The sequence below is a fragment of the Cajanus cajan genome, chromosome 11, assembly GCF_000230855.2.
Source record: "Cajanus cajan strain Asha chromosome 11, NIPB_CcT2T_4, whole genome shotgun sequence".
Classification (NCBI taxonomy): domain Eukaryota; kingdom Viridiplantae; phylum Streptophyta; class Magnoliopsida; order Fabales; family Fabaceae; genus Cajanus; species Cajanus cajan.
In genome coordinates, this window is record NC_138527.1 from 35761093 (window position 1) to 35774820 (window position 13728).

Consider the following 13728-nt stretch of genomic DNA (forward strand, 5'->3'; position numbering starts at 1 on the left):
ATATAATGTAAATATAAATATTTTAAAAACAAAGGTTATTACATACAGTGTTACAGCTTCACAGGCTTAAAAGGGTTATTGTTAATTAATATATTTAGAGCACTGATTAAAAAATTAATACGTAATTTTTTATTTATTAAAACCTACAATAGAATTTTCCTATTTGAAATTATTACAGCATTGCAATTATATGATACGAACAATTTTATTGTTGATTAGCAATGACATACATTTTTTCATAGGAAATATTTAGTTTTATTTTTGGTTGAATTGATTATTGGTATTAGCTCTGCTTAAATATATTTCAAATAAACATAGACATTTGCTTATGGAAGTACAAGACAAGAGTTAATAAATGTTAAGTGATTCGAATGTGGGTATGTAGTCATCTCAGCGATTCTGTGTTTTTTTTTTTTTTTTTTTATGTGAACCTTTGTTGTTTTTTGAGTGAAGAAGAAGAAAGTAGAAAGTGGTTTGAGTTCCCCAAAAGCCTTGGTGTTAAATAATGCTCTCGTGACTTTCTCTCACTTGTCTTTGCCCATCCGTATAAGCTTCTGTCTCAAATCAAAAACTCTCCTTTCTTTCATTTGTGACCAAATCCACTCTCATTGACTTCACCACCCCAGATCTCTGCCTCTCTCATAGCCGCTACAAAGGTTGGATTTTCCCTTGTTTTTTGTTTTCAATCCTCTGTTCCTGAGCTTGTTCCTTTTTATTTTTATTTTTATTTTATTTGAGTTGGTGAATCTATGATGGGCATTAAAACTGAGGTAATTGGAAATGTTCAAGCTTCTGACTTTTCCTCCTTCTTGTACTTGCTAGTTAAATCTTGAAGCATTTTAGTTTCTGGGATTTTCTGTCTTTGCCCTTTATTATTTTGTCCATGTTTCTGAAAATTTCAGGACTATCCATTTTTTTAATGCATTTTTATTGGTTTAGTGTTTTGCTCTGTTGGTGTCTGTTATTAGTTTAGACTGGTTTTAGGCTGCAATTCACAGGCTCCATACTTGCTTGCTTTGCTAGTCACTCACATTTTTTTTTTTTCATCTGATTTCATTTTTGAATAAGTAGATTTCAAGTTGTGTATCTGTCTATGTGATGTAATTTTTACTTATGGTTCAGTTTTTGTTATGCAGTGGAGGAGTTTAAAGAGGGGCAAACTTTGTTGCTTTGACTAGTTTCACTTTGTTTGTTGGCAAGCAAAATGACCATTGATGTGCCACTATCCGGTGTCCAAAGTATGAGGACCAACAGATCCTCCTTTAGTTCTAGCAATGGCAATGAGGCTACCCCGTTACACAATTATGCATCTGTTAGCAATAGTGATGGCTATGATAGTGATGGCTCCAATTTTGCTCCACCGTGAGTATCATCTTTTCTTTTGAATATTTATTGGAGTTTATTGAAATAAATTCTACTGTTCAATAACCCCTGGTTTAGTTTTGATGGGGTTATTTTATGGTATTTGTCTGAGAGGATATTTTATGAGTTATTTTTATAAGGTTATTACATAAACATACTCCACAATGATGAGATATTGTCCGCTTTGGGCCTTAGCCCTCACGGTTTTACTTTTGGTCATTACCTAAAAAGCCTCTCAATCATTGAAGTATGTTTGTATTATATAAGTTGTTATTTGTTGTTTTATTTTATCAATGTGGGACTTGTTTGTATCCCAACAATCCTCCTCTCAAACAAGGGACCTAACTTTTCATGCAGCGGAATCTATCTTTATATAGCACATTATATTTTATGAGTTATGAAATGAAAATTCACAAGGAAAGGAAAATCAAGAAGGCAAAGGCAAAAAATTGTCTCTTTGCCTGTGTTTCACAAAATGTTTTCACAAGGATCATGACTCTCAAATCGGCAAAAACAATTTGGGATTATCTAAAGGAAGAATATGCCTAAATATCTTTAGAAGATTAAGTTATTTTTTTATAAATATTTTATTTATATTTCAAATATTTAGATTTAATCTGTTATGATTATTTTAAGATTTATTTCCTTATTTTAGAATAGGATAATATCAATATTTGATTTTGTATAACAAATTTTCTCTATAAATAGAGACTCATGAATAAAATCTGATGGGGTTATTTTATGGTATTTGTCTGAGAGGATATTTTATGAGTTATTTTTATAAGGTTATTATACAAACATACTCCACAATGATGAGATATTGTCCGCTTTGTTTTACTTTTGGTCATTACCCAAAAAGCCTCTCAATCATTGAAGTATGTTTGTATTATATAAGTTGTTATTTGTTGTTTTATTTTATCGATGTGGGACTTGTTTGTATCCCAACAAGTTTAAATGAGCATCTTATGATTTGGGATGTTCATGTTAGCAGATATTGAACTCGGAAATGCAAGAGGAAGGAGAAATTTCTTAATTACTGTACCATATATTACATATGATTATGAACCAATACATTTTTCTACACAGTTTTCTTTTTATCTCTGGGAAAGATGATCTCACGCTGCATTTGGAACTTTATCTGTTGCACCTCTGGGAAAGCCATTATTATGTTTAGCTACATGCAATAATTGGCAATGCTTATTATGCTTTTTCCCTTGAACTTGGTCTCAGTGGCTGGTTAATTACAAAGAATGAATTTTCTGTTTGCTCATATGCAAAGTTCTTCAGTTTGTAATTTTGTATTTTATTTGTATGTTGTAGCACACCAACAACTCTATCAATGGCTATTCCAGAAGAACTTGCTGGAGCTGTACCCTTGATTGATAGATTCCAGGTTGGAAATATATATTATAGTCTTCTTGAATTGTTTTGCTTCCCTAGTAATTTATGTCTCAATGAGTTCTGTTTAAGTTCCTGCATCAATGGTAGTTTTTTGTTTATAACTATATTTTTGTGCATTATCATTTCTTATCACCAAGTTTTACTTAATTTTTGTTTGCTATAGGTGGAAGGATTCTTAAAATTGATGCATAAACAAATTCAATCTGCTGGAAAACGTGGATTTTTTTCCAAAAGATCCGTGGGCCCCCAAGTTCGAGAGAAATTTACTTTTGAGGACATGCTTTGTTTCCAAAAGGTAATCAAAGACCAATATTTCCATAATTCATGGTTAAACTTTTTCAGACACATTAAAAACTAACTCAAATTCCTGCAGGATCCAATACCTACGTCATTGCTTAAGCTGAATGGTGACTTAGCAAGCCGAGCAACAAAATTATTTCAAATAATTTTAAAATATATTGGAGTTGATTCATCTGATCGTGTAACTCCAATAAGCCTAGATGAACGAGTTGAGCTTGTTGGTAAACTATACAAGCAAAGTTTGAAGCGTTCAGAACTCCGAGATGAACTTTTTGTGCAAATATCAAAACAAACAAGGAACAACCCTGAGAGGTATGTAAATTTCATTAGTATTGTGTGTCATGATTCATGTTTTCTTGGATTTTGTTCATTGAAGTGGAATATATGCGGTTTTTATGCTATTGATTAATACTTTTTTGGTCTGAAAAGCAGGGAATGCTTGACTAAAGCATGGGAGCTAATGTTTTTATGTGCTTCGTCCATGCCTCCTAGTAAAGACATTGGAGCATATCTATCAGAATATGTTCATAATGTGGCACATGGTGTGACTACTGATCCTGAGATCCGAGCCCTTGCATTAAATACATTAAATGCTTTGAAGCACTCTGTCAAGGCTGGTCCTAGACATATAATACCTGGGCCTATTGAGATTGAAGCTCTGTTGACTGGGAAAAAGCTTACAACTATTGTATTCTTCCTGGATGAAACATTTGAGGAAATTACATATGACATGTCAACAACAGTTGCAGATGCTGTTCAGGTTCTTTGAAACATTCGTATGCTTGTATGATATATCTCATATAGTGCACATTTCTAACTGATGCAATGTACATAAAATATATGGAATAGGGAGAAAATTGAAATAAGTCATCTTTTGTGAAAACTGACAATTCATGACTAAGAAGTCATCTTTATTCCGTGGAAATAAATATCTTAGAATTTGAGCTTAAGGTTTAATTCAATCCTTCAAAACTGGCTCGTCAGGAGGAAATTGTCCAAACTTTATTAGAATTCTGATAGGCCGCAATTAAGACAGACTAGGGGTGATCGCAGTTCGCAACTAAGGCGGTTTTCCAATACACCCCTTTGTGTCTGGGGCTAAGGGCATAGAGCTGCCAATGTTGGTGGCCCAATGATGGATCTTGGATAGGCTCTTAAAAGTGTTTGTTAAGAAGTTTATCCAAACTTGGCCATAGTCATTTTTCTTTCTGTCTGTATTAATTCTTGATACCCTCAATTGTTTTTACTCTATCAAGTATAAATCACTGCATTTATTAATTAACTTACATTTGCTTCAGGAACTTGCTGGGATCATTAAACTGTCAACATACTCGAGTTTTAGCATGTTTGAATGTCGCAAAGTTGTTACTGGCTCCAAATCACCTGATTCTGGGAATGGCATGTCTTTTTCCACACCTTTCTTGTTAATATTACTAAACTAACTGCGGTCAGTAGTCTAACAGCTCTTTTATTGTCACTCAGAGGAGTACATTGGGTTAGACGATAATAAATATATTGGGGATCTCCTGGCAGAATTTAAGGCAGTGAAAGATAGAAGTAAAGGAGAAATTTTGCAGTGTAAACTAATATTCAAGAAAAAGTTATTTCGTGAATCAGATGAAGCTGTGACAGATCCAATGTTTTTGCAGTTGTCCTATGTACAAGTATGCCTTTTTTGTTCTATGAATGAATAATAGTATATCCAGTTATTGAATAAAACTTCAATTACCTTCAAGATATTACAATGTTGCTGCGTGGATGTGTTGTTACAGTTGCAGCATGATTATATAATGGGTAATTATCCTATTGGAAGGGATGATGCTGCCCAGCTTTCTGCATTGCAAATCTTGGCTGAGATTGGATTTGTTAGAAGACCCGAATCATGCACGTTAGTGGTTTTTGATGTTCAACTTTTTATAAGCTTTCTTCCAATAGTCTTTAGCTTCTCTTGATTGATGTTCTGTGTAGGGAACTTATCATTTTTTATTTCCTTGTGATTTCAACTAACTGATTATTTTGTTTTGATCAGTGACTGGAATTCATTTCTGGAGCAATTTCTTCCTAGACAAATAGCAATGACTCGAGCAAAACGGGAATGGGAGTTGGACATTCTTTCTTGCTATCATTCACTGGTATGAGTCTGGGAAAATTTCCAAGAGCCTAAGCCTATCTGTTTACTTTTCTTTAACATTTGATCAGTGATAAGTATGATTAATTTATTCTTTTTGTGGCTTTTGTTATTCATTTTATTTCAAACCATTCACTGAACATCTCACAAAGTCATTTTCCACTCATGTATTGGTTTTAATCGTGGAAATTAATATTTGCTTCAAGTATACCTATTGCATTCGATGAAATATGCTGATTTTCTTCCTTATCTGATTTATGTTGTTCCCTTTACAGGCACATGTGACAAAAGATGATGCAAGGCAGCAATTTCTGCATGTATTGAGAACACTTCCCTATGGGTTTTCTGTTTTCTTCAATGTTCGCAAAATTGATGATCCTATTGGACTCTTGCCTGGACGAATAATATTGGGAATCAACAAGAGAGGGGTATGACAAACAGATGATTAAATTATTATATTATAAGGTATAAAACTTTTTAAAAATGAATTGTGCTTTTAATTGATTTTTTTTCTTTCAATAAATTATTTCCAGGTCCATTTTTTCCGTCCCATTCCAAAGGAATATATGCACTCTGCTGAGTTGAGAGACATAATGCAGTTTGGAAGCAGCAATACTGCAGTATTCTTTAAAATGCGAGTTGCAGGTGTTCTTCACATATTCCAGTTTGAAACAAAGCAGGTATTACTCTGGACCAGATTCATATCTTCATCCCGTTGGACTTATTTTGTATTTCATTGGTATTTATCATTCTTTGAAGGGAGAAGAAATTTGTGTGGCTCTTCAGACACACATAAATGACGTAATGCTGCGCCGCTATTCCAAAGCAAGATCTGCTGCGGGTGATTCTTTGAGTGAAGACATTTCTAATAATTTTAAGCCTTCTAATTTGGAATCATATGAAAAACGTGTTCAAGATTTATCAAAACTTGTTGAAGAGTCTCAAAGGAATGCTGATCAAGTAAGTCTAAGCTTGTGATATATGTTATTGGCTCAATTTGGATAAACTTCTCAATAAGTACTTGCAGGAGAAAAAATAGAGGTAAAATGAATTGAACTTCTATAAGTTTAAATCAAGTTATGCACTTCAAGTTTTGGAGAAGTTAGATGCAGTAGCTTCTATAAACGCTGATATGCATTAGTTGGTTTTAACCTTTTAGAAAATTTTGATTTATTTTATCTCCTTATCCAAACTGGGTCGTAGTATGTTATGTAGGACATAAAATAAACTTCAAACAGAACCATTAAATCTAAAGGTCGTTTCTTCCTAGTTATTGCATAGTAAAAAAAAAACTAATAGGGTTTATTTGCTTCCCTGAGAAGAGTAAAGAATGCTTCTTATCCTAATTTGGCTTCAGACTATAGAGCTAGCCACGAGCTTCAAAATTGAGTTTTACACTATTTTTCTTTCTGTAGATAAAGAGACCAGATTCTCGTATGAAACTATGTATAGACATAGTATGCTAGATGCACCAATCTTTTGATGTGGGTGCCATCTTTGTTTCAACTTAAACTTTGGGAAACAATCATCCTTTCCCCCTAAAATTGCTCTCTGAAAGCTGTCAAGAAAGTGAATGTTTCTCAAAATAAGTTAAACCAAACACATGTTTTTTTTCTTCCGTAAAATGCATATTTTTCAGTCATTTGTTGTAATATTTTTGGATCATGTTGAATAGTTGCTGGTAAAATTGCGTGAGAAGCAAAAACAAGAAGACGAAATGCTACAAGAATTAGAGGGCTTAAAAGAATCTTTAAAAGCTGATAAGCAGAGTCTCGCAGAAGTTACAAATGACCGTGACAAGCTTAGGTCATTATGCGATGAAAAAGATAAGGCACTTCAGGTAAAGGTCTTTGCTCTTAACTTCATGGAATCAGTCTCATTTTAATCTTGGCACTATTGACCTGTCTTAACGATTTTGCAATCTACTAGGCTAAAATTCTAGAGAAAAGAAACATGGAAGCGAAGGTGACTAAGTTGAGTAATCTGGTTACTGAGAACACTGCCAAAAAGGACCCCATTCTAGCAAATAACCAAGTAAGATGCTTTTTCGAAACTGGCTATTCATTTGTTCATTCCTTTTAGTAGTATAGACATTTTCACTTTTGATTTATAAATTTTGGACTTCGGTTGGTGCCTAAGGTGTCACAAAAACTTGAAGATGACCTAAAACTATGTAAAGGTGAGCTGCTTGTAGCTGAAGAGACTATCAAAAGCTTGAGAAGTGAAAAATTTATTTTGGAACAGAAGCTATCTGAGCTTGAGAAGAAGAGTGCTGAAGAGGTAACATAGATTATTGGAACTCTATATTTTAATCAAAACCCACTTTTTTTAAGACGATGTTCAATCAATGTCTTGGTGGTGGTTGTATTTCAGATTAGTTCTCGTCAATTGAAACTTGAACAAGAACGCAAAACTCTGAACTCTCAAGTATATGACCTTGAACGAAAGCTGGATGTGCTTAGACAAGAATTAACTGTGGCAGAGTCTACACTTTCGGTCAAGGACTCTGAGTTGGCTGCATTGAAGAACAATTTAGATGAACTAGAAGAATTGAGAGAAATGAAAGAGGTTCAGATGCTCTTATTTTATTTTCACTTTCGGTCAGCATGCTATGGGCATTCATTTTAGGTGTACGTGTTTAAAAGATAATTTTTTTTTTGTTGATAAATTTCTATTTATTTCATGTAGGACATTGATAGAAAGAATGAACAAACAGCTGCCATACTGAAGATGCAAGCAGCTCAACTAACTGAAATGGAATTGCTTTATAAGGAAGAGCAGGTTCTCAGAAAGCGATATTTTAATACCATAGAAGGTGGTGGACAGATTGCTTATTCAATAATTATTATCTATTTGTGAATGTGATCATATATAACTGAGATAATAACAACATTGGATTTTGGTTCTTTATTTCAGATATGAAAGGCAAGATAAGAGTTTATTGTCGATTAAGACCTCTTAGTGAAAAAGAGATTGCAAGCAAAGAAAAAAAATCTCTTACTACCATAGATGAGTTTACAGTTGAGCATCCATGGAAAGATGATAAACCAAAACAGCACATATATGACCGTGTGTTTGATGGTGATGCCACTCAAGAAGAAGTATTTGAGGATACAAGGGCAAGTCTTAGTATAACAAATTAAAGATCACAGTTGTTTTTTGCTTTAGATAATATATACATTATAATAGATTTAACATTTTTTATACTCATTACTAATGTTTTTCTTTTGGACATTTGCAATGCAGTACTTGGTGCAATCAGCTGTAGATGGTTATAATGTTTGCATATTTGCTTACGGCCAAACTGGCTCTGGAAAGACTTTTACAATCTATGGAGCTGAAAACAATCCTGGGCTTACCCCTCGTGCCACTTCAGAACTTTTTAGAATTTTAAGGAGAGATAGTAACAAGTATACTTTTACCTTGAAGGTAACTATTGTGAAATGGCAATTAATTAATATTTCTCTGCATCTTATAAATTTGATGTCATTAAATCTACTGTGTGTACATATAATTATTTTGCATAGGTAAATGATTAAATTATAGTTTTTGCCTGTCTTTCAATGGGTTTAATGTTGAGTAACTTAACCACAACAAATGAGTTTTGCAAAAGTCTGTTTGTTGTCTAATGTAGACTTCTTTTGTATCTACGATGCAGGCATATATGTTGGAATTATATCAAGATACTCTTGTAGATCTTCTGTTACCTAGGAATGCAAAGCGTTTAAAATTGGATATTAAGAAGGATTCAAAGGTGATTATCCTTTGTTGTGAATGTAAATTTCCATTTATAGATATTTTGTTCTTGAATGATGAGAATATAAAGTGGGATATCTATTAATGACTTTCAAGTGCTTACAAAATTGTAGCCTTACATAACACAGGTTTATATTCAAGGTTTGGACTTCTTGATTGTTTTATTTTACTCTTATTTTAGGGAATGGTAGCAGTAGAAAACGTAACAGTTGTGTCAATTTCGACTGTGGAGGAATTAAATAGCATAATACAAAGGGGATCTGAGCAGCGACATACATCAGGGACACAAATGAATGACGAAAGCTCAAGATCTCATCTCATACTTTCAATTGTCATTGAAAGTACCAACCTTCAAAGCCAATCAACTGCAAGAGGAAAGGTATTATTGAACATTACTTCTATTTTACCTTTGAACAACAGTATGAATAAATTATGTCAGTATTCCTCTATTAATTGGGTAACAATTTGAAACACAAGTATTTGATGAGAGGCATTGTGGATAATAACTTTTTTTATGTTGGGACTTAACATACAGTTAAGTTTTGTGGATCTTGCTGGCTCAGAAAGAATAAAAAAGTCAGGCTCTGCAGGCAGTCAACTTAAAGAAGCTCAAAGTATCAACAAATCATTATCAGCACTAGGAGATGTTATCAGTGCTTTGTCTTCTGGTGGTCAACACATACCTTACAGAAATCACAAGTTAACTATGTTGATGAGTGATTCACTTGGGGGTAATGCCAAAACTCTCATGTTTGTGAATGTGTCTCCAGCAGAATCAAGCTTGGATGAGACACATAACTCTCTAATGTATGTTTTCCTTATCCATGTTTACTTTGAAATCTTTCATAGTTTTATTTGGCTAGTATATATTCTCTATTGTTCTAACAATCTTTATAATCCATGTTAATTTAGGTATGCATCACGAGTGAGATCAATTGTGAACGATCCAAGCAAAAATGTTTCTTCTAAAGAGATAGCTCGGCTGAAGAAATTGGTTGCATATTGGAAGGAGCAAGCAGGTAGGAGAGGAGAGGATGAAGATTTGGAAGAAATCCAAGAAGAAAGACCAACAAAAGAGAGGACTGATGGCAGGCATTCTATGTAATGTAGGCAAATAGGAACTCACAATTAGTTTTTGGAATGTTGTTGATCAGTTCCCACCTAAGATCTCACAGGCTTTTAATTTATCTCAGAGGAATGAAAGATGTATAGTTTAATCATGTACATACATTATTACTATTTTAACTCGTTCACATATAATATATACCTTATGCTGCCTGAATAATAGGTGTGATAATGGCTAACCTTCACCCCATTTTGGGTGGATAAGCCAATTAGGTGACTGGAGGAAAAAGATGAAAACAAAGGTAGCGAAACTAATATATGTGATGAGAAAGTAAGAAAGATTACTACTACAAAAGATGTATTTTACATATGTTATTTTAGGCTTTTTACGTCATAAAATAGTTCAACGTCAATGCGGGAGACTTAAATTTACGTTGGTTGAGTTAACCGACATAAATTTACGTCAGATATCGCCAAGGATCAACGTAAAATTGTTGCCCGCAAGAAAATTTCCACCTCCACCTTTATTCTGGACGTGTATTCGTCAGAAAACATGGATCCTAAACTCAGAAGTCAGATCCAAAACTCATTCACATATATACTAACTTCAAATTGTTTAAAATCCAGAAAATGCTCAATCCAATCGGTCAGAAAGATCTGGAATCATCCATGGATGTTGAGAAGTCCTTCATCGGAAATCGTCGTGACTGAAAACGCCCACATGTATTCGAGGAGCCCTTTGTCAGAAATTGCCGTTACTGAAACTCATACAATAGTTGTTACTCGGCCCAACAAGATTCATACACAATGGAAGGAAGCCAAAACTTATTCACATATATACTAACTTCAAATCGTCCAAAACCCAAAAAACATTCAATCCAATCGGTTAGAAAGATCTAGAATCACCCAAGGATGTCGAAAAGCCCTTCGCCGGAAATCACCGTAACCGGAGACGTCCACACGTAGTTGACGAACCCTTCGCCAGAAATCGCACCACCAAAAAAAGCTTCCTCTGTTGTGTAAACCTGGCGCGCGCGAACAAGACGAAGTGGCTGGAGGGAAAATAAGAAGTTCTTTTACATCAGACTACATTGGGGTCGACGTAAAATTGAAAATTTACGTCGGACATCAGCCACATTCAACGTAGATTTTGAAATTTACGTCGGCCCCAATGTAGTCCGACGTAAAAAAGTTTGCTTTATTTTTAAAATTTTCACCGTCTCTTTTTTATGTTGGATATTTTTATATTCGACGAGAAAACGCTGACGTAGATTCTATATTTTGTACTAGTGAATATAAACAGAAGAAAAAAAAAGTTTTATGTAATGCCCTTCAAATAAGTAACTCGCATTATTTTTTCAAGTGAGTTCATACATGATGCATAAATTTTAAACAACTAATTTATTTGTTATTTCAATGCAACTTTCTATCCAAAAATTATTTAACTTAATATGTTTTCTCTCTCTTCAATGTCTCTTATTTTCTTTCATTTACATGTAACACATGCTAGCAACTTACAAGTAAGAGTTGTTATATAATAAACTCTTCAAATTTTAAACAATAAAAAATTATTTAGTATATTAAAATAATATTTTTATTGTAGAGCAATCTAAAAATAACTTTCATTAAAGATGTTCTAAATATGAGATGATTGCATTTAGTTTTTGAAATATTTTTTTACTTTTAGATTATGGTATATCTTTTTAATGTTTATTAGTTTTAGTTAGTTTAGTATTGACATGATTAATATTAATTAAAATAATTGAGGTAATGAAGAATATTTTAAAGTAATCTCTTTTTTAGTTTTTGTTCTTTCTCCTAGCTCTCTCATCTCTTTTTTAAAGTCATTATAAAAAATATTAGTACATTTTTTAATTTTTAAATTATTAAATATTATCTGATATTAATTTTAAAGCTATTAAATATTTAAAAATTGGTTAATATTTATTTTTATAAAATTTAATTTTAAAATTTTAACACACATATATATATATATATATATATATAATTTTACCTATATTAGAAATCAAATTACCATATCCGTACGAAGAATTTAAAATTTAAGAAATTTTAATTGACTTATCTAAATATAACATTTATTGAATGATGAAAATCGAAATTAAAGTAATTCAAATTCTAAAAATTTTAAATTTCTTGAATTTCTACAAATTTTCATCCAAAAATACCTTTAATGTGAATGAGAACCTTGAGTCATTAATGTAGTTTAACACACTATCATTAATCCTGTAAAAAATTAAATGTTCATGCACGTGTTTTTTTATCTATAAAAAATTACAATGATGACATAATTCAAACTAAAAATCTTGTGCATACTATGATCTCTTACCACTATGTTGATTGTAGTGTTTCATCTATCTCTTTTTAATGTGTTTTGTTACTCACACTTGCTCTATAGTATAGAAAAAGTAATGAATGTGTTTGATACACATTAAAGTACATGACAAATGTTCAGGTTATTAGATAATTTTTTATTTTGTAATTTGTTTAATGAATGATGAACCATACAAACAAAATAATGTCAAATTTACTATAATATTTTAATTAATATTAATTATTATGATAAATTATTATTATTATTTTAATGAGACAATGGTGGCCAAAATTATAATGAGAACAATAACATTGATAATAATGATAACAACAACATAAATATTAATTTAATAAATATTAATAATTTTTAAATATTTTTAAACAAATATAAAGACACACCTAAAGCCAACTAATTTAAATAATAAAAGTGGGACATACAGAAGACTGAAGGGTTTCCTTTCAATTTTTTGTCTCAGTAAAAGGCGGAACCGCTCCCTTCTGCACGTGCTAATGATCGTTTGATAGGTCACGAGTTGAATTTTTTTAAAATATAGTCTACTTTTAGAAAATTAAAAATAATACTTTCACTTATTTATAAAAAAAATAATATTTAAATAATATTTTCAATCGTTATTTCATATTAATTAAAGTAAAAAATAAAACACCAAATTATAACAGTCAGAAAAGCAACAAAATATAATAAATTATAACAATCTTGATTTTTTAAAGATATCAAATTTTATTATTTTCAAAAATAGAATTCCACTTCCAATATAAGTATATAATCATGTGCTAATTTATACTATTTTCAGTACATGGCTCACATTCCATAGTTTAAAAATAATTTTGTTTAAATTATTTTTTGTTAACATTTTAGTTTGTATAATGCATAGAAAAAATATTTATTAATATAATTAAAATTTATAATAAATTTTATATACAATTAACTATTATATTTGAATATATAAATCATATTTAAATTTTATATAAATAGATATTTTTATACATATAAATTATATTTAAAATTTATAATAAATAATTTACATTATAATAATATTTTTTATTTGATAATTTATTTTAAAATATTAAAATTTAATTTATAAATAATTATGATAAATAAAAATTAAATTGGATAAAAAATTAAAATTCTTTTATTAAATTTTTTTATAAAATCACTATTATAAAATATATATAAAAATATTTAATATATAAGAATTGATTTATGATATATATATATATATATATATATATATATATATATATATATATATATATATATATATATATATATATATATATATAATACATATCAACTCATTTACATTAGCCAGAAACCCAAAAATAATTGTACTAGCATGTATCCAATTTCAGGATTAAGAATAGCG

The 13728-nt window shown here is 31.2% G+C and overlaps 1 protein-coding gene across 1 annotated transcript; it reads left to right on the plus strand.

The window, feature by feature from the left end:
* The first annotated feature begins 403 nt into the window (after positions 1-403).
* Positions 404-10232, plus strand: LOC109803581 (kinesin-like protein KIN-14I). The gene is made up of 24 exons (XM_020365215.3): positions 404-656; positions 1137-1362; positions 2683-2755; positions 2927-3058; positions 3137-3375; positions 3496-3823; positions 4362-4461; positions 4546-4727; positions 4836-4951; positions 5093-5195; positions 5467-5619; positions 5725-5871; positions 5951-6151; positions 6867-7031; positions 7121-7225; positions 7331-7471; positions 7565-7759; positions 7880-8006; positions 8108-8310; positions 8438-8620; positions 8850-8945; positions 9129-9326; positions 9483-9754; positions 9860-10232. Exons 2-24 carry the CDS (start codon positions 1205-1207, stop codon positions 10050-10052), a joined length of 3810 nt encoding a protein of 1269 aa, XP_020220804.1. The 5' UTR covers positions 404-656; positions 1137-1204; the 3' UTR covers positions 10053-10232.
* The last annotated feature ends 3496 nt before the right edge of the window (positions 10233-13728 follow it).